At 42.0% G+C, this 19,925-nt stretch overlaps 1 protein-coding gene across 2 annotated transcripts in view; it reads right to left on the bottom strand.

Annotated features, from left to right (window-relative positions):
- elovl5 (ELOVL fatty acid elongase 5) overlaps window positions 1-19,925 on the bottom strand; it is a 133,594-nt gene that overhangs the window by 67,728 nt on the left and 45,941 nt on the right. For both annotated transcript variants that reach the window (XM_073056736.1, XM_073056735.1), the window contains one exon: window positions 9,867-9,932. In XM_073056736.1, coding sequence (XP_072912837.1) covers window positions 9,867-9,924 — 58 coding nt within the window. In that variant the 5' untranslated portion in view covers window positions 9,925-9,932. The remainder of the gene's footprint in view (window positions 1-9,866; window positions 9,933-19,925) is intronic.

Here is a 19,925-nt window from a genome sequence, read left to right as displayed (position 1 = left end):
TTTTATAAAGCTTGTTTCTTCACTCTGATCAGCTGAAACTTCTCAATAACTTTCACTGACTTTGTAAACCCTTGTGATCTCCCAACAAGGGTTAGTCTGAACAATCTATGACCCCAACACCCTTTAGAACATAGAACACAGAAAACTAGAGCACATAATGTTTTGTCAACCTTATAACTTAACTTAAAACTTAACAAGGTCAATCTAAACCTTCCTTCCAATATAGCCCTTTAATTTTCTATCATCCATGTGCTTATCTAAACATCCCTTAAATGTCCCTAATGTATCTGTTTCTGCCACCACCCTGGCAGTGTGTTCCACACACCCACTATATTCTGTGTAAAAAAAAAACTACCTCTAACACCCCCCCATATTTACTTTGAGTTACCTTAAAATTAGACCCCCTCATATTAGGTGTTTCTGCCCTGGGAAAAAGTCTCTGGCTGTCCACTCAATCTATGGCTTTTATCATCTTGTACACCTCTATCAAGTCACCTCTCATCCTCCTTCACTCCAATGAGGAAAGCACTAGATCAGTCAACCTGTACTCATTAGTCACGCTTTTCCTAAAGAATGAAGTGACAGCTGCAATTTTCCAGTTGAGAGAACTTTTGAAAAATTACAGTTGGATTATCTGAAAGTCAGACAGTCAAAGTCAAGTTTATTGTCACATGCACAGGTATATGTATGCACAGGTGCAATTAAATCTATTTTAGTGCAAAGTAATCAAAGTGTTTATAGAGTTGCTATCTGTAGTGATTAGGGTTCTGCTGATTGGACCAAGAACTGAATAGCTTAAGGAAAGTACAGTACTGTGCAAAAGTCTTAGGCACATATATATAGCTAGGGTGCCTAAGACTTTTGTACAGTATTGCAGTAATTTTATGAATTGCTGCCACAAAAAAATAAATGTCATGACATCTGTGAGTGATGATAAACCTGATTCTGATATGGATCTCTATTGTAGACTGAGAGTGGGAAGGGATCAGGTAGAGGGGAATCATGGCTGGGAAAAGAGGAAGGGAGAGGGGAGGGAGCAGGAAGCACCGGAGAGGTATTTTGTAATGATCAATAAATCAATTGTTTGGAATCAAATAACCCTACCTGGTATCTCAGGGCTGGGTATGTCTTCTCCCATGCATTCCCCCACCCCACCGCTGGCACTCTGACACCTGTCCCACACCCCTCCCGCAACACTCCACACTCGCCATTCAGAATCAGAATTAAAATCAGGTTTATTATCACCGGCATGTGACGTGAAATTTGTTAACTTAGCAGCAGCAGTTCAATGCGATACATGATCTAGCAGAGAGAGAGTGAAAAATAATAATAATAAATAAAATAAAATATAATAATAAATAAACAAGTAAATCAATTACATATATTGAATGGATTATTAAAAACATGGAAAAACAGAAATACTGTATATTAAAAAAGTGAGGTAGTGTCCAAAGCTTCAAAGTCCATTTAGGAATCAGAGGACAAAAGGGAAGAAGCTGTTCCTGAATCACTGAGTGTGTGCCTTCAGGCTTCTGTATCTCCTACCTGATGGTAACAGTGAGAAAAGGGCATGCCCTGGTGCTGGAGGTCTTTAATAGTGGACGCTGCTTTTTTGAGACATGACTTCCTGCAGATGTCCTGGGTATTTTATAGGCTAGTGCCCAAGATGAAGCTGACTAGATTTACAACCCTCTGCAGCTCTCTATGGTACAACTATTGAAGTTTTTGAGTGTATTTGTTGACATGCCAAATCGCTTCAAACTCCTAATAAAGTATAGCTGTTGTCTTGCCTTCTTTATGTTGGGACCAGGTTAGATCCTCAGAGATCTTGACATACAGGAACTTGAAGCTGATCACTCTCTCCACATCTGATCCATGAGGATTGGAATGTGTTCCTTCGTCTTGCCCTTCCTGAAGTCCACAATCAGCTCTTTTGTCTTACTGATGTTGAAGGCCAGGTTGTTGCTGTGGCACCACTCCACTAGTTGGCATATCTCACTCCTGTACGCCCTATCTTCACCACCTGAGATTCTACCAACAATGGTTGTATCGTCAGCAAATTTGTAGCTGGCATTTGAGCTATGCCTAGCCTTCTTTGCTCCCGCTGTATGTTTCGAAGTTTCAATGTACATGTCCCAAATAAAACTAATCTTTATTATCTTTATTTACTGTATGTCCCGGGTGGTGGGGACCTTTGATAATAAATGTTGCCTTCTTGAAACACTACCGACACCTTTTTGTAGATCTTGGGGCCAGGTACGTCCATGAAGTTCACCGCATTCTGCAGCTTTTCATGTCCCTGCACGTTTGAATTGCTGTACCAGAGTATAATACAGCTGAATGAACTTTCCCTTCAAAACACTGGACTGGAAACCACATGGACTTGGGCTATCCATAACTTAGAGCCAGTAGTACTTTGATTAAATTAATCTTGTAGAATTCTTCCCCTTCATTCAATATTGGCATTGTTAGAAGGTATTGATATTGGCTTATTAGCACATTACCAAGATATGAGATTTAGATTCTGATATAAAAATACTCAAAGCATTTCCTGTTCATGTCAGACCCACCCTTACATTTACAATCCACTGCTATTTGCTATTCACTTGTAGTTTAACCCAGCCAAATGCTAAGTGCTGCACCTTGGGAGATCAAATGCAAAGAAAGAATACACCATTAATGGCAAGGACCTTTTGGACTTTGGTATTTTATTCCAAGTTTCTTTCATAGGGCAGAAAAGAGGCACAGAACTTGTTGATTTATTGTCATTATATTAAGCATTAATTGAAAAATTAGAGAGTTGAAAACGGTCAGTCATAGAATTCTACTAGTTGAAGAGAGGGAGACTCAAAAGATCTAAGAAATGAATGGCATTGCCTGTGGAGCACTCTTTTTATTCTACATAGATAAGGAAAATTCCATTCAAATTCATAGATAAGAGTTAACCAATGAGAAAGTTCTTATGCATATAGTGCAGCACGAAGACAAGCTTCCCAGTATCATGCCAGAATAACCACTAGGGACATATTGAACATACCCATGCCACTAGGAAGCATAATAAACTGGTACATGTACATGAAGTACAAGGAAGCAATTAACTGTAAAACTGCAAAAAAATAACAATTAAGCAGTTGGATCCAACAATCCTCAAGCAGTACTGATAAGCAAAAGGATCTTGGGATCCAGGTCCATAGCCTCCTGAAATATCTATGCAGGTTGATAGACCATAAGACATAGGAGCAGAATCAGACTATTCAGCCCATTGAAACTGCTCCATCATTCTAGCAAGGCTGATTTATATTCCCTCTTAACCCTTTCATTCCCAGGATAATTCTTGTGAACCTCCCCAGACCCTCTCCAAAACCAGTACATCATTTCTTAGATAATAGGCTCAAAACTGCTCACAATACTCTGTGTGATCTGACCGATGCCTTATAAAACCTCAGTATTACATCCTTGCTTTTATACTCTAGTCCTCTCAAAATGAATGCTAACAATACATTCGCCCTCCTCACCATCGACTCATCCTGGAAATTGACCTTTAAGGTGATCAGCCTAATGCTGCAGATAATGCCAGTTCAGCAGTTAGACTCGTGATGTGACATTTACCAAGGTCAGAGAATATCAGTCCAGATGCAGTATTCATTTGGGTATTGATAACAGCAGCAAGCAATATAGTCAAGAGACATTGAGTAAAATGGAAGGTAAGAAGAAATAAAAAAAGGAAAAGTTTATTGCTTGCTCATTAAAGATAGCGGTTAGGATAACACTTTACACTGTCAGCAACTTGAGTTCAATTTCTGTCGCTGTCTGTAAAGAGTTTGCACGTTTTCGCTGTAACTGTGTGGGTTTCCTCGGGTACTCCAATTCCTCACACATCTCAAAGGCATACAGGTTAGGGTTAGTAAATTTTGGGCATGCTATGTTGCTGCCAAAAGCGTGGCGACACTGGCAAGCTGCCCCTAGAACATATTCTTGGGCTGTGTTGATCATTGATGTAAACATTGCATTTCACCGTATGCTTCATGTATCAAATAAAACTAATCTTTCATCCTTAACTCTCCTGAAGTTTACCACCACACTGCACTCACCTACACACTTAGGGAAAATTTACAGCGGCATATTAACCTCCCAGTCTAATGGTCTTTGGGATGTGGTTATAGGATGAACATGCCAATTCCACACAGATGAAACCCTGATCCTGAAAGATTCACAAGTGGCAAGTAAAGGTAATGAATGGATAATTGGAAAAACTAGGGAACCTGTGCTCCCATGAACCAGAACTATTTTATTTTAAAGATACAACACAGTAACAGACCCTTCCAGGCCAATGAGCCCATGCTGCCCAATTACACCCAAGTGTAATTAACCTACTAATTTGTACATCTTTTGGAGGTGAGAGGAAACCCTGACAGGTGTCTATCCGTGCCTCTCATAATTCTAAAAACTTCTATCAGATCTCCCCTCAGCCTCTGCCACTCCAGAGAAAACAAACCAAGTTTGTCCAACCTCTCCTTATAGCTCATGCCCTCTAACCCAGGCAGCAGCAGCATCCCGGTGAACCTTTTCTGCTCCCTCTCCAAAGCCTTCATATCCTTCCTATAATAGGGCAACCAAAATTGAATGTACTCCAAATGCGGCCCAACCAGAGTTTTATAAAGTTGGAAAAAAGTACCGGGGAATGTCAATGGTAGGTTTTTTTACACAGAGAGTGGTAGGTGCATGGAACACACAGCTGGAGTGGTGGTAGAAGCAAATGCATTAGGGAGATTTAAGAGACTCTTAGATAAAGATTAGCTTAATTTGTCACATGTAAATTGAAATATCAAAACCAATAGTGAAATGCATTATATACAGTGAAATGACAGGCACATGGATGATAGAAAAATGGAGGGCCATGTGGGGGGGAAGGATTAGATTAATCTCAAAGTAGGTTAAAAGATCGGCAGAACATTGTGGGCCGAAGGGCCTGTACTGTGTCAGACCGTTCTATGCTCCATGTTTTTTGTCCTGTGAACTCTTTTGGTGATAGTACACATAAGAAAATCACCAAAGTAATAAAAAGTCATCTGAGAAGAAGGTTCCAGGTCAAACTAATAGATGTGAACCAGGAAGATGATTTGGACAGAGTCTGAGAAACTTTAAGAATCTGTTCAACATTCATGCAGGATTCACCATGAGGGAACTCAGCATTCAGGTAGTGGAAATTTACTTTAGCCTGTGGGTATATGAGATATCCCATCAGAATCGAATTGTGATTATTTACCATGACCTAAGCGCTGTAGAGACAACGCAGCTGATCAGTGCACGTGACACTTTTCCATTCAGCGACTGTAAACAACAAAAGAGCAAGGCACATGACTGAAATTTAAAATTATCCACAATGACTCTGAGAATTCAGGGCATCACAATGATACAAGTAGAAAAGCTGCTTCCTCACAGCCCCAGCGTCGCAGGTTCAATCCTGACTTCCGGCGCAGTCTGTGTGCATTTTGCACGCTCTCCCTGTAACCACGTGAGTTTCCTCCCACATCCCAAACGGTTAGTAGGTTAATGGGAGACTATCAGTTGTCCCTAGCCTTTAAGAGAGTGCTAGAATGAGGTGTTGAGAGGGCAGAGCTGATCGAAATATAGGGTAAATCAGTTAGAGTGAAATTAATGTAAACTCTTGGCCAAGAAAGTGCACTAACGCCTCTACTTCCTCAGGAAATTCAGGAGATTTGGCAAGTCCCCCCAGCAATTTTTATTGATCCACCATAGAAAGCATCCTAGATGCTTCACAGTTTGATGTGGCAATTATTCTTCTTCAGACCCACAAGAAACTGCAGAGGAACCAGCCTCCACCACTTCCCCACCCACCCATGGACTCTGTCTATACTTCTCGCTGCCTCGATAAAGCAGCCAATGTACAAAATACAAAGTAAATTTATTATCAAAATACATATACTGTATGTCATCATATACTACCCTGACATTAATTTTCTTACAGGCATACAGAGTAAATTGAAAGAAACACAACAGAATCAATGAAAACCCTCATGTGGCAGAGACAAGCAACCAATGTACAAAAGACAACACATTGTCAGTGACGCAACCACTCAGAATACCCTCCATCATGCATCTATTGTAATCGCCAAAGCATTACGATGCTATAATTCTATGTCCTTGTAACTTCTTACAGTAAAGTGTGACATTACAATAATGAAAAGGGTTAACATGTTACGACTGTGGTGGGTCTCATCAGCAAGAATGACGAGTCAGCTTACAGAGAGGAGGTGCAGTGGCTAACGGACTGGTGCAGAGCCAACAACCTGTCTCTTAATGTGAACAAAACAAAAGAGATGGTTGTTGACTTCAGGAGGGCACAGAGTGACCACTCCCCGCTGAACATCGACGGCTCCTTGGTAGAGATCATTAAGAGAACCAAATTTCTTGGTGTTCACCTGATGGAGAATCTCACCTGGTCCCTCCACACCAGCTCCATTGCAAAGAAAGCCCGGCAGCGTCTCTACTTTCTGCGAAGGCTGAGGAAAGTCCATCTCCCACCCTCCCTCCCCCCACCCCCCCATCCTCATCACATTCTACAGGGGTTGTATTGAGAGCATCCTGAACAGCTGCATCACTGCCTGGTTTGGAAATTGCACCATCTCGGATCGCAAGACCCTGCAGCAGATAGTGAGGTCAGCTGAGAAGATCATCGGGGTCTCTCTTCCCACCATCACGGACATTTACACTACACGCTGCATCCACAAAGCAAACAGCATTATGAAGGACCCCACACATCCCTCATACAAACTCTTCTCCCTCTTGCCATCTGGGAAAAGGCACCGAAGCACTTCGGCTCTCACGACCAGACTATGTAACAGTTTCTTCCCCCAAGCTATCAGACTCCTCAATACCCAGAGCCTGGACTGACACCTTACTGCCCTATTGTCCTGTTTATTATTTATTGTAATGCCTGCACTGTTTTGTGCACTTTATGCAGTCCTGGATAGGTCTGTAGTCTAGTGTAGTTGTTTTTTCTCTCTCGGTGTTGTTTTTTACGTAATTCAGTCAAGTTTTTGTACTGTGTCATGTAACACAATGGTCCTGAAAAACATTGTCTCATTTTTACTATGTACTGTACATAGCAGTTATGGTCGAAATGACAATAAAAGTGACTTGACTTGACTTGACTTTACTGCAAAAGGGGGTACTAGATTCAGATGGCTGTTGTAACCTGATGAATACTGATGTGATTAAATGAATAATCTACTACATGGCTTCAAAAAAACAAAATAGCAACATGGAAGATGAAATTTGAAAGAAAAATAGTTTGAACAACACACACAAAATGCCGGAGGGACTCAGGAGGTCAGGGAGCTTCTGTAGAAACGTTGTAGAAACAGTTGACATTTTGGGCAGAGACCTTTCAGCAGGCCATTGAGGATTTAGGTACTGAAATATGTTGTGATCTTTGTTGTATTGTAACAAATATATATATATATTAAAGAGAGAAAGAGAGAGACATACCCAATGGCCACCTGGTGTTTGGTGTTTTATATTTTTCACAAACATTCACACATTCTCCATAAACTCTAGGGACTGTTGTGTGTGAAATTCCCAGGAAATCAGCAGTTTCTGAGACACTCAAACCACCCCATTTGGCACCAACAATCATTCCACACTCAAAGTTACTCAGATCACATTCCTTCCCCCAGTCTGATGTTTGGTCTAAACAACTGAACCTCTTGACCACATCTGCATGCTTTTATGCATTGAGTTGCTGCCACATGATTGGATGATTAGATATTTGCTTTAACTAATAGGTGTACCTAACAAAGTGGCCACTGAGTGTATATCTAAATTGATCTTAGTGTCAGGTAAATGGTCAGCACAACATTGTAGGCTGAAGGGCCAATTATAGAGAGATATAGTATGGAAGTAAGCCCTTTGAGTGTATGCTAATCACCAACAGCCAATCTTACACCAAATCCCCCTCCCCTTTCACTCTTTCCCCATTCTCATCATTATAAAATCAGCAAAGTCCCCTTCAAATGATTGTCCTGTAGACAACAGGCTGACTCCTCCAACACAGGGCAATTGTGTTCAAACCTTGCGCAGGAGCTGTCAGAATTCAGAGGAGATCTTACCTTGCCACTTGCTACGTTACAATCTCCCTGCCCCTGGAGAGAGTCTGACCACTGACTGCTCTTTCAACTCTGAGGTCTGAAGCACCAGGCGCAGTTAGCACTATCAGCACTGCCACGTTTGGTTAGGGTCCTGATGGGTCATTCTGTTATCTCACTTTGTTGAGTCCCCATACAGAACTGTGAACTGAAACTATTCCAGCACTACAGAACATTACAGCACAGAAACAGGCCTTTCAGCCCATCTAGTCTATGCCAAACTACTATTTTGCCTAGTGCACATAGTGCAGACTATTCCATAAACTCAGCTACTTGGCACTCTCTTGAAGTCTATCACAGTTTGATTGTATTTACATTATCATTATCAAATGGCAAGAGTGGATTAGAATCATAGAGTCAGTCTACACTAACCCATTTATACTGAAGATTCCAGTCCTGATAAAGAGTCTCAGCCCAAAATGTCGACTCTTTATTCCTTTCCATAGATGCTGCCTGACCTGCTGAGTTCCTCCAGCATTTTGTGTCCATTACTCTGGATTTCCAGCATCTGCAAAATCTCTTGTGTTTACACTGAAGATTAGTTTTATTTGTCACATGTATATCAAAACATACAGTGAAATGCATTTTTTGCTTCAAATCCAATCCGTAAGGATTGTGCTGGGCAGCCCACAAGTGATGCCATGCTTGCGGCATTTTTATAGCATGCCCACAACTCATTACTCCTAAACTCTACATCTTTGGAATGTGGAAGGAGGCTGAAGCACCCAGAGGAAACACACATCGTCACAGGGAGAAGGTGCAAACGTATTACAGGCAATGGCAGGAATTCAACCTTGATTAGTGATAGCTGGCACAGTAACAGCTTTATACTAACGGCTACGACACCGTGCCACCCCGAATCTTTGCCTACAATCACTGATTGAACTTCCACAGCCCTCTGGGTGCAAAACTCTAAAGGCTCACAACCTTCTGAGTGAATAAAACTTTCTTTAATTCAGTCTTTTAAGGCATTTCTTTGACTTTAAAGAAAATACATTTGAAATTTCTGGATGTATATGAAATAAGGCTATGCTAATTAAGACACCCAAAATCAAAGTTCATAGTTTAAAGTAAACTTAATATCAAAGTACATTTATGTGACCATAAACTACCTTCAGGCTCATTTTCTTGTGGACTTTCACAGTAGAACAAAGAAATACAATAGAATCAACTAAAAACTATGCACAAAGTCTCTCAACCAACCAATGTGCAAAAGAAGATAAACAGCAAATAAATAAATAGATAGATAGATGGATAGATAGATAAATAAATAGGTAGGTAGATAGACAGATAAAGCAAGCAAGCTGAGAACATGAGTTGTAAAGTGTCCTTGAAAGTGTGTCTGTAGGTTGTGGAATTAGGTCAGAGTTGAGGTGAGTGAAGTTATCCTCAACTCTGAACTGATCCCACAACCTATGGACTCAATCTGGTCCTTCTCACCTATTTTTGCTAATCATTTGAGTTTCCCTTTGAGTACTGTTGAATAATTCAGCTAATGGGTCACCCATTAAAACAACTGTGCTTCTAACAGATGTACAGTACATTATCATCAACACTCCTGTCACAGGCTCAATTAATACCCACATAACGATGTTCTAGATCTTGCAATGTAAGTAAGACGTTAATTGCTCTCCTACAGAAACCCTTGCATCACATTACAAAGTAAAGCTTGAAAAAAAGATCAAAAGTCTTTCTTACCTCTTGGCCCAAACCACAAAACAAAATAGTGATTTAGAGTCCTGTCCAAAGCTTCCATTTTAGTATCTGTGAGATCAAGCAAATAGAAGAGTAAATAGAATGTAAGAAACTTCAATAATTGTCAATATTGTCTCTCATTCTCTACATGATACAATGAGCAGGAATGTTGCTTTGATCTTGGCCAGGCCTCAGTTAGAATATTTAATACACATTATCATCCCTTGATGGGTAGTAGTGAGGATTTGGAAAAAGTCCAGTAAAGGTCCATTAGACTAATTCCCAGCATAAAGTATTTAGTAATCGAGATAGTCTGAAATACGTGGGATTGGCATAGACTTGGGAAAAATATGATTGAGAATTACAAAGTTCTAATACAGTTAACTCCTTGTTCCAATACGATAAATTTAGGAAGGCTAATCTAATTCTGCATCTTGCCATGGAAACCCTATGGACAACTATGCTATCTATCGGGTCACCATGAGTCGAAGGCACTCAACAATGAACTTCTACAGCTTGAGAAACCATGCAGATGACACAAAGGTTAGTGGTGTTGTGGATAGTGTAGAAGGTTCAAAGTTCAAAGTAAATTATTATCTAAGTACATATATGACACATATACTACTCTGAGATTCATTTTCTTGCAGGTATTCACAGTAGAACAAAGAAATACAACAAAAATAAAATGGGTTGTTGGGGATTACAACGAGACATCAACAGGATACTGAGCTGGGCTGTGAAGTGGCAGATGGAGTTCAACCCCAAGTAGTGCGAAGTGATTCACTTTAGAAGGTTGAATTTGAAGGCAGGATTTGAAGACAGTGTTAATGACAGGATTCTCAGCAGTCTGGAAGAACAGGGGGATTTTGGACTCCATGTCCATAGATCCCTCAAAATCGCCACACAAGTTGATAAGGTTATTAAGAAGACGTATGGTGTTTTGGCCTTCGTAAGTCAGGAGATTTAGTTCAAAAGCCACAAGGTAATGTTGCAGCTCTCTAAAATCCTGGTTAGACCACACTTGGAATAACTGCTCTGGTTATCTCATTACAGGAAAGTTTAGAGATAATGCAGTGGAAATTTACCAGGATACTGCATGGACTAGAAGGCATGTTTTACGAAGACAGGTTGTATGAGCCATGACTTTTCTCTCTGGAGCAAAGGAGGATGAGAGGAGACTTCAGAGAGGTGTGTAAGATGATAAGAGGCGTAGATCGAGTGGACAGCCAGAAACTTTTTCCAAGAGCAGTTATAGCTAACACGAGGGAGCATAATTTTAAGGTGATTGGAGAAAAGTATAGGAAGAACGTCAGAGGAAAGTTTTTTCACAGAGTGGTTGGTGCATGGAAAGCCCTGTCAGGGGTGGTGATAGAGGCAGATACATTATGTGCATTTAAGAGATTCTTAGATAGGCACATGGGTGATAGAAAAATTCAACGTAATGTGGGAGGAAAGGGTTAGAGTAGGTTAAAAAGGTTGCGCAACATTGTGGGCCGAAGGGCCTGTACTATTCTATATTTAAACCATAGTTGAAGAAGAGGAGTGTGGCCATTATCCAGGGGTCCAGGGAGTCCTCAGCCATGGGCTGAAGTGGCAGTGGGAGGGTATTTGAGATTATCACCAAAATTAGGAGATGTTTCCTTTCCTACAGAATAGTGACCCTCTTGAACTGGCTGCAGACTCATGCGGACATAGCAACTCACTGAATTCCAGCAACTATTTGGTCCTGGTTGAAAAGGCTCACCACCTACAAAGGGGAACAGCTTCAGAACAAGAGTGATTGTAACTCCTAGGCCAGTTATGCTTAACTAGATGGGTCTTACTTTATTATATTTAGAGCTACAGCACAGCAACAGGGCTTTCTAGCCAAATAAGCCCACACCGCCCAATTACACCCATGTGATCAATTAACATACTAACCAATGCCTTTGGAATGTGGGAGGAAACCGGAGCACTCGGAGGATACCCACACAGTTACAGGAAAAACATACAAACTCTTTACAGACAGCAGTGGGAATTTAACCCAGGTCATTGCCACTGTAATAGTTTTGTGCTAACTGCTACTGTGCTGCCCCTCTGAGATACAAAGGAACTTTCTAGATCTTTCTTTCCACCAACCGGCCTGAGATTTTACCTGTGATTTTTCTATTGCCTCTCCCAAGAAGGGTTTAGCCCGTACACCAAGATACGAGGCAAGACATCACAATTGTGTAGAACCTTAAGCCCTCAATTCTAAAGTCTTGTCACAATCACAGCTTGATCCCTTAGAATGTGAACGCCTGCCCCATAAGCAGTGAGCTCTCTACATGGTTGTCATTCTGTGTTGCAAAGACCTTAATTTTCCTCATACGCTATTTTCATCAGGAGAAATTCAGTATGATCCATCGGATCAAGGAAGCCACTACACATGGTGAGAGTTGCAGTGCCCTAGCCATGGAATGCGCCATCCCCTCCTCCCTCATCTGCCTGTCACTCTTCCTCACCTGGATCCACCTATCATTTGCTAGCTCTTGTCCATTTTCACCTGACCCACTGCTTTCCTCCAGCATGTTTTGTGTTGTTTAAAATAACCCTCTCACTTTCCTCAGCTGACCTATCCCCGCCATTCAAGGGGAGAAGGAGGTCAGTTTTTCATTGATGCATTGCAAAGAGCATCCTATCTGGATGCATCATGACTTGGTACAGCAACTGCTCTCCCCGTGACCACAAGGAACTACTGAGAGTTGTGGACACAGCTCAGCACATCATGGAAACCAGCTTCCCCTCAATGGACATTGTCTGCACTTCTCACTGCCTCAGTAAAACAGTCAGTATAATCAAAGACCTTACTCACCCTGAAAATCTCTCTTCTCCCCTCTCCCAATGGGCAGAAGATACACAGGCTGAAAACACATACCACCCACTGTCAAGAGACTTGGACTGGTTCACTAGTACAAGATGGATTCTTGATCTCACAGTCTTCCTTGTTATGACCTTGCACGTGATTGTCTGCCAACACTGCATTTGCTCTGTAAATGATACACTTTATTCTGCATTTTTCTATAGCCTCACCTTGTTCTACCTCAACATACTGTTGTAATGATCTGATCTGGACAAACACCATGCAAAACAAGCTCATCACTGTATCTTTGTACGTGGGACGATGGTAAACCAATTCCAGTCTAATTCCAAATCCAAACTGGGAAGCTGTGCAGGCACCGGGAAAGGCATGTGTGATTAACACACATCCCTCGGCACCCCACCCCACCCCCCGCCTACCTTATGGTCTCAGTGACCAGTCATTGCTGGTATGGCTGGTTGCCATCTTAGGGCTATGCTGATGTGGCTGAGTTCTGGATGGTGTGGAGAGGAGGAGGGAAGTCCAGGAAGTCCTCTAGACACAGGCTGAGGTGATGGATGAAGGAGCTTTGAGGTCTACTTTTAAAAGACACTCAAGCATCAGATACAGCTCAGTAGTCCATATTCTCCTTACTTACACACCACCCAAAGTCTCCAATCAGGAATCTCCTACGAATCTCCTGCACTCTGTCACACACCAACGCTCTACAGACCGGCTTAACATAGCTTTTGCTATTAAACCATGACAGCTACATTCACCAAACACGCTGACTAATTTGGGTCGGATGTGCTGAGGAATAAAACACATGTCCCTCTTCCTAAGACATAGGAGCTGAATTGCACCATTTGGCCCATCAAGTCTGCTCCACTATTCCATCATGGCTGATTTATTATCCCTCTCAACCCCATTCCTTCTCCTCATAACTTTTGACACCCTTACTAATTAAGTACCTATCAAACTTCAATTTAATTATATCCAAAAACTTGACTTACACAGCAATTTGTGGCAATGAATTCCACAGATTCAACACCCTCTGGCTTAAGAAATTACTCTTTATCTCTGTTCTAAAGGGACATATTTAAGTCCCAATTAGTTAACATTTCATCACAGCAGTTATGATCAATTTTCTGTTTCCTATAAATGATGATTAAATTAATTATATCTATCATTTAAACCATCAAGTTTGCTAAAATATTACCCTCCTGATGCTTTCACACGTTTAAGTTCATTGGCATCATGGACGAACACACCCAGGGTCTCAGTGTCATGAGAATGATCTTATTGCAGCAGTAGTACAGTACATTACAAACATGACTAATATGGTTAAATAGACTTAAATTAACATAAATTAAAGGTAAAGTACACACTCAGCCCATAACCCTCCATTCCTTTCCTGTCCATATACCTATCCAATTTTACTTTAAATGACAATACCGAACCTGCCTCTACCACTTCTACTGGAAGCTCATTCCACACAGCTACCACTCTCTGAGTAAAGAAATTCCCCCTCGTGTAACCCTTAAACTTTTGCCCCCAACTCTCAAATCATGTCTTCTTGTTTGAATCTCCCCTACTCTCAATGGAAAAAGCCTATCCACATCAACTCGATCTATCCCCCTCATTATCTTAAATACCTCTATCAAGTCCCCCCTCAACTTTCTACGCTCCAAAGAATAAAGACCTAACTTGTTCAGCCTTTCCCTGCAATTTAGGTGCTGAAACCCAGGTAACATTCTAGTAAATCTTCTCTGTATCCTCTCTATTTTGTTGATATCTTTCCTATAATTCGGTGACCAGAACTGTACACAATACTCCAAATTTAGCCTTACCAATGCCTTGTACAATTTTAACATTACATCCCAACTCCTATACTCAATGCTCTGATTTATAAAGACCAGCATACCAAAAGCTTTCTTCACCACCCTATCCACATGAGATTCCACCTTCAGGGAACTGTGCACCATTATTCCTAGATCACTCTGTTCTACTGCATTCTTCAATGCCCTACCATTTACGATGTATGTCCTATTTGGATTATTCCTACCAGAATGTAGCACCTCACATTCATCAACATTAAACTCCATCTGCCATCGTTCAGCCCACTCTTCTAACTGGCCTAAATCTCTCTGCAAGCTTTGAAAACCTACTTCATTATCCACAACACCACCAATCTTAGTATCATCTGCATACTTACTAATCCAATTTACCACCCCATCATCCAGATCATTAATGTATATGACAAACAACATTGGACCCAATACAGATCCCTGAGGCACACCACTAGTCACCGGCCCCCAACCTGACAAACAGTTATCCACCACTACTCTCTGGCATCTCCCATCCAGCCACTGATGAATCCATTTTACTACTTCAATATTAATACCTAACGATTGAACCTTCCTAACTAGTGATTCACTAGTTTTTTAGCTTTTAGCTTATTGGAATTGTATCCGTTTTTTGGGACTCCTTTGTGTTTTAGAAATTGCTTGTAATTTGGAAATCTTTTCTCAGGTAGAAATCCTCTGTGAGCTTTAAATGTGTTTTTAGAACTTTATCTAAATTTAAATGTGCATCACTAAAAATAAATGAAGTGTTTAAACTGGGAAGGGATCCCACCACTCAAATAGTGGATATTGGCACCTAAACTCACCGTGGAGGATAATTTGGTCTTTGAAGACTAGGTAGCTAGAGTATAACCTCCCTTTATATACAGCTATCTATATCGGATGGAGCTTAAGATTTTTGCAGTCAGCAAACTTAATACCATCACAAAACAGGCCCTTTAGCCCTCAGTGAACATGCTAACCACTGTACTACCCATACTAGTCCCAGTTATCAAATTTGGTGTTTTTGAGACAGCCTAGAATTTCCCCATGGGGATGAATAAAGTATCTATCTATCTATCTATCTAGGAGGGAATATTGGTGGGAGCCCAAATCCAAAAATGGCATGGGACAGTGCTGAAGGGAATCATCAAATATGCCCCCTTTAGGACTACTACAGCTGAAATCCACAGTGACAGCCATGGCAGAGGCACAGATACAAGATAAAAGGGGAGAAGCTGAGAGGTAACCTCAGAGGGTAGTTAGTACCTGCAATGAGCTGCCATAGGAAGAGGTTGAGGTGGCTACAATTGCGGTATTTAAGAAGCTTTTGGATAGGTACATGAGGGGAAGGGGATTGGAGGGTGATGGGCCAAACATGGGCAACTGGGATTAGCAGGAAAGATGCTGTGGCCGGCATGGACCAGTTGGGCCAAAGGGCCTGGTTCCACACTATGACTCTAGGAAATGCAGGTATAGTGTTGGGTTAATCTGGAGCCTAGGCAAGGCAAAAGGGTTGGTGTGGAAAAGATACTCCCAGGTTGACAAAAGGAAGCAGCCTGGAAGTTTGGCTTCTACCCAAAGGTCAAGAGTGCACGAGCTGCAGAGCCAATCTCAGTGCATTCCGTTAGACCTTGACATTGGACTAAGTGTCACGTAAATGCAAGGTAATCTATCTCCAGATGAAATAAACATAACCTTGTTCATGGTCAGTTGTTCTAGCTGCAATGTTCCAATGAAGAGCTGCTTTTTATGTTACAAAAGATTCAGATTCCGATATGGATTTATTTAACGTCAGTACATTGAAACATACAGTGAACCGTGTCGTTAGTTAGTTACTTTTTTAGAGATATAGTACGGAACAGGCCCTTCTAGTCCAATGAGCCACACCACACAACTACTCACCTATTTAACCCTAGCCTTATCATGAGACAATTTACAATGACCAATCAACATCTAAGTGGTATGTCTTTGAACTGTTGGAGGAAACTGGAGCACCTGGAGGAAACCCATGTGTCTGTGGAGAAGAACATATAAACTCCTTACAGATGATTTCAGACTTGAATTTGAACTCCAGCGTTCCAAGCTGTAATAGGGTCACTCTACCATGGTGCCCATTGTGTTAAAAACCAACACAATCCAAGGATGTGTTGGGGGCAGCCCGCAATTGTCACTACACATCGCAGCACCAAAATAGCGTGCCTACAGTACTCTGCAGAACCAGGCACAGCAAGCAACAAAACAGCAGCAGCAAAACATGCCCCATCCTCCCCTCCCCACAACACACACACACACACACACACACACACACACACACACACACACACACACACACACACACACACACACACACACACACACACACACACACACACACACACACACACACACACACACACACACTTTGTCACCTGCCCACCTCACTGGCCTTTGAGCTCGGAATGTTCTTAAGTCTATCACCCCCACTGGGGCATAGGCTGCCGACAGCAGCTCACCAGAGACCTCTGTCATGGACCAGTCTTTCAGGGTGGAGCCCATCGAAGATCCTTCCTCTTCCCAGCAATGAGGTCTTTGGAGTTTCTGATGGGGTCTCTATAGCACTGGGATTTTAGTGGATGGGGTTCCGAGCCCCATGCCCAACCCTCATTTCACAGCTTAGCTTGGGATTCATCCATGGAGGAGGTAACTCCTCTACATTCCTGTCCATAAACCCGACCTGACCCATTTAACTCCTCTCTTTGTCCCCAAAAACATCCTTACAAACTTAAACGACAACTATATCTGAGCCACGACCTCGATGGAAACCGTAACTCAGCTCCATGTTGACAGGAAAAGTTTATTCACCTACAAAGCATTGTACATAATTAGGGCATCATAAGCTATTTATGGTTTCAAGTTCAAATATGTTTAGCACGTAGAACAATATAACACACGATCAAGCCTTTTGGCCCACAATATTGCACCGTACCAATAAAATTAGCCAGCAAATGGCCAACTAGCATCTTTTGCCTACACAATGTCCATATCCTTCCATTTTCTTCACATTCATGTGTCTATCTAAATGTCTCTTAAACATCCCTAATGTATCTCTCTCTACCACCACCCCAGGCAGTGCATTCCAGGCACCTACTACTCTTCGTGTAACAAAACTTGCCCCACAGCTCTCCTTTGAAATGTTCCCCTTTCAACTTACATGCATGTTCATTGCTGGTAGACTTTCAACCCTTGAACGAAGATATTATGTCACTCATAATGTTATAAATCTATATCTGGTATCCCCTCAGCCTCTGGCTCACCAGAGAAAACAACCTAGTTTTGTCCAATGTCTCATTATAGCACATATCCTTTAATCCAGGCAGCATCCTGGTAAACCTCTTCTGCACCTCCTCCAAAGTACCAATATCCTTCTTATAAAGGTGGCCAGAACTGTATGCAATACTCCAGATGTGCCCTAATCAGAGTTTCATTAAGCTGCAGCATAACTTCCTGATTTTTGAGCTCACTACCTCGACTAACAAAGGCAAGCATGTAATATGCCTTCTTCATCAACCTGTGTGGTCACTTATTAATATCTACAACATATTCAAGTTACTAAAGAGCCCACTGTTCTTGAAAATCCCCCAATGTACCCTTAAAGACTGCATGCTCCTTCCCTAAGAACACTCGGGCACAAACGTAACCCTGGAAGAGAGGCAGGCAGTACCCTCGACTGCCCACCGGCTGTACCTGTTAATGGCCATTTTGGCCAGTCCTGGGAGCAAACCAACCAGCAAATCCCTCGAGCGACCCATCCCTGCCTATACTGGGTGACCGTAGATCAGGAGCCTGGAGCCGAAGTGTAGCCATAACTTGAGGAGCAGCCCCTTCAAGATTCAAATAGAGGCTGCAATCTCACACATCCCACATACACATGGTATTGTGTTATTTATTATCTGTTGCTAAGTTGCAGGCATTATTAGCAGGTCAGCATGTACTGGTGGAGAGCAATGATTATTTATTTATTTGGAGATAACAACACCAGGCCCATCGAGCCACACCACCCAGCAACACACAACTTAACCCTAGCCTAGTCACGGGACAATTTACACTGTCCCACAATTAACCTGTAGGAGGAAACTGAAGCACCCATACGAAACCCACACATGTATGGTCAGCAAGTGCAAACACAGATGGCGACAGAATTGAACTTCAAACTCCATCTGTAATAGTGCTATAATTTAAATATGAGCTTTATCACAATAAAACATACAGTGGAATGTGGCATTTGCATCATTGTTTTTGCAATGTGCTGGGGGCAGCCCGTAAGTGTCACCATGTATCTGTGCCAATATAGCATGCCCACAACTCACTAACCCTAATCTTTAGAGCAGAAATGAGGAAGAACTTCTTTAGCTAGGTACTGAATCTGTGGAATTCATTGCCAAAGGTGGCCAAGTCTTTGGGTATATTTAAAGCAGAGATTGATAGGTCCTTCCAAAGGTTAGAGGAGAATGGGGTTGAAAGTGATTTAAAAAATCAGCCATGATGGAATGACAGAGCAGACTCGATGGGCTGAATGGCCTAATTCTGCTCCTATATCTTATGGTCTAACGGTAGTTGGAATGTGGGAGGAAACCAGAGCAAAAGACAAACCGCTAGATAAACTCAGAAGGTCAGGCAGCATCTGTGGAGGGAAATGGACAGTCAATGCTGTTAGTTAAGATGCTTCATCAGGACTGGAAAGAGGGGAGGTGGTCAGTATAAAAAGGTGCTGGGGGGCAGGAGGTAAAGAGTGGAGTGAGAGCTGGTGAGTAGCAGCTGGATCCAGGTGAGGGGGCTAGTGATAGGCAGATGAGCGAGGGGGTAATGTGGACATAATGTTAGAAACTGGTGGGTGATAAGGGAAAGAAATTGGAATCTAATAAAAGAGTACAGCAGACCACAGAATGAAGGAAAGGGAGGAATGTATGGGCGGTGGGCAATCAAGAGGGCAGGAGAGGGTATAAAAATGGGATGAATGGACCAGTAGAGCAAGCAGAATAAGTGGGGATAGAGAGAAGTGGTTGCCAGACATTAGATAAATTGACATTCATGCCTTAAGACCACAAGACATAAAAATGGAGGGGCTACATAGGAGCAAAGTGTGAGATTAGTCTTAGAGTAGGTTATTAGGTTGGCACAATGCCACGGGATGAAGGGTCTGTTTTGTGCTGCAGTGTTTTAAGTTCTATGTTACCCTGAAGGGGACCACAGACAGGGAATGGAATGGGAGTTAAAGCAACTCACAACCAGATTCTCAGCACGCCCCTTCAGAATGAGCACAATCACTCCGTAAAGCAATTGTCCGATTAGTATTTTGTTACTACATTGTAGAGGAGATTGCAGTGTTCCCAGCGCTTTATGTTTTTATTGCAGATTTCC

The sequence above is a fragment of the Hemitrygon akajei genome, chromosome 9, assembly GCF_048418815.1.
Source record: "Hemitrygon akajei chromosome 9, sHemAka1.3, whole genome shotgun sequence".
Classification (NCBI taxonomy): Eukaryota; Metazoa; Chordata; class Chondrichthyes; order Myliobatiformes; family Dasyatidae; genus Hemitrygon; species Hemitrygon akajei.
Note: the sequence above shows the minus strand (reverse complement) of the source record. Positions and strands in the feature narration are given on the sequence as shown.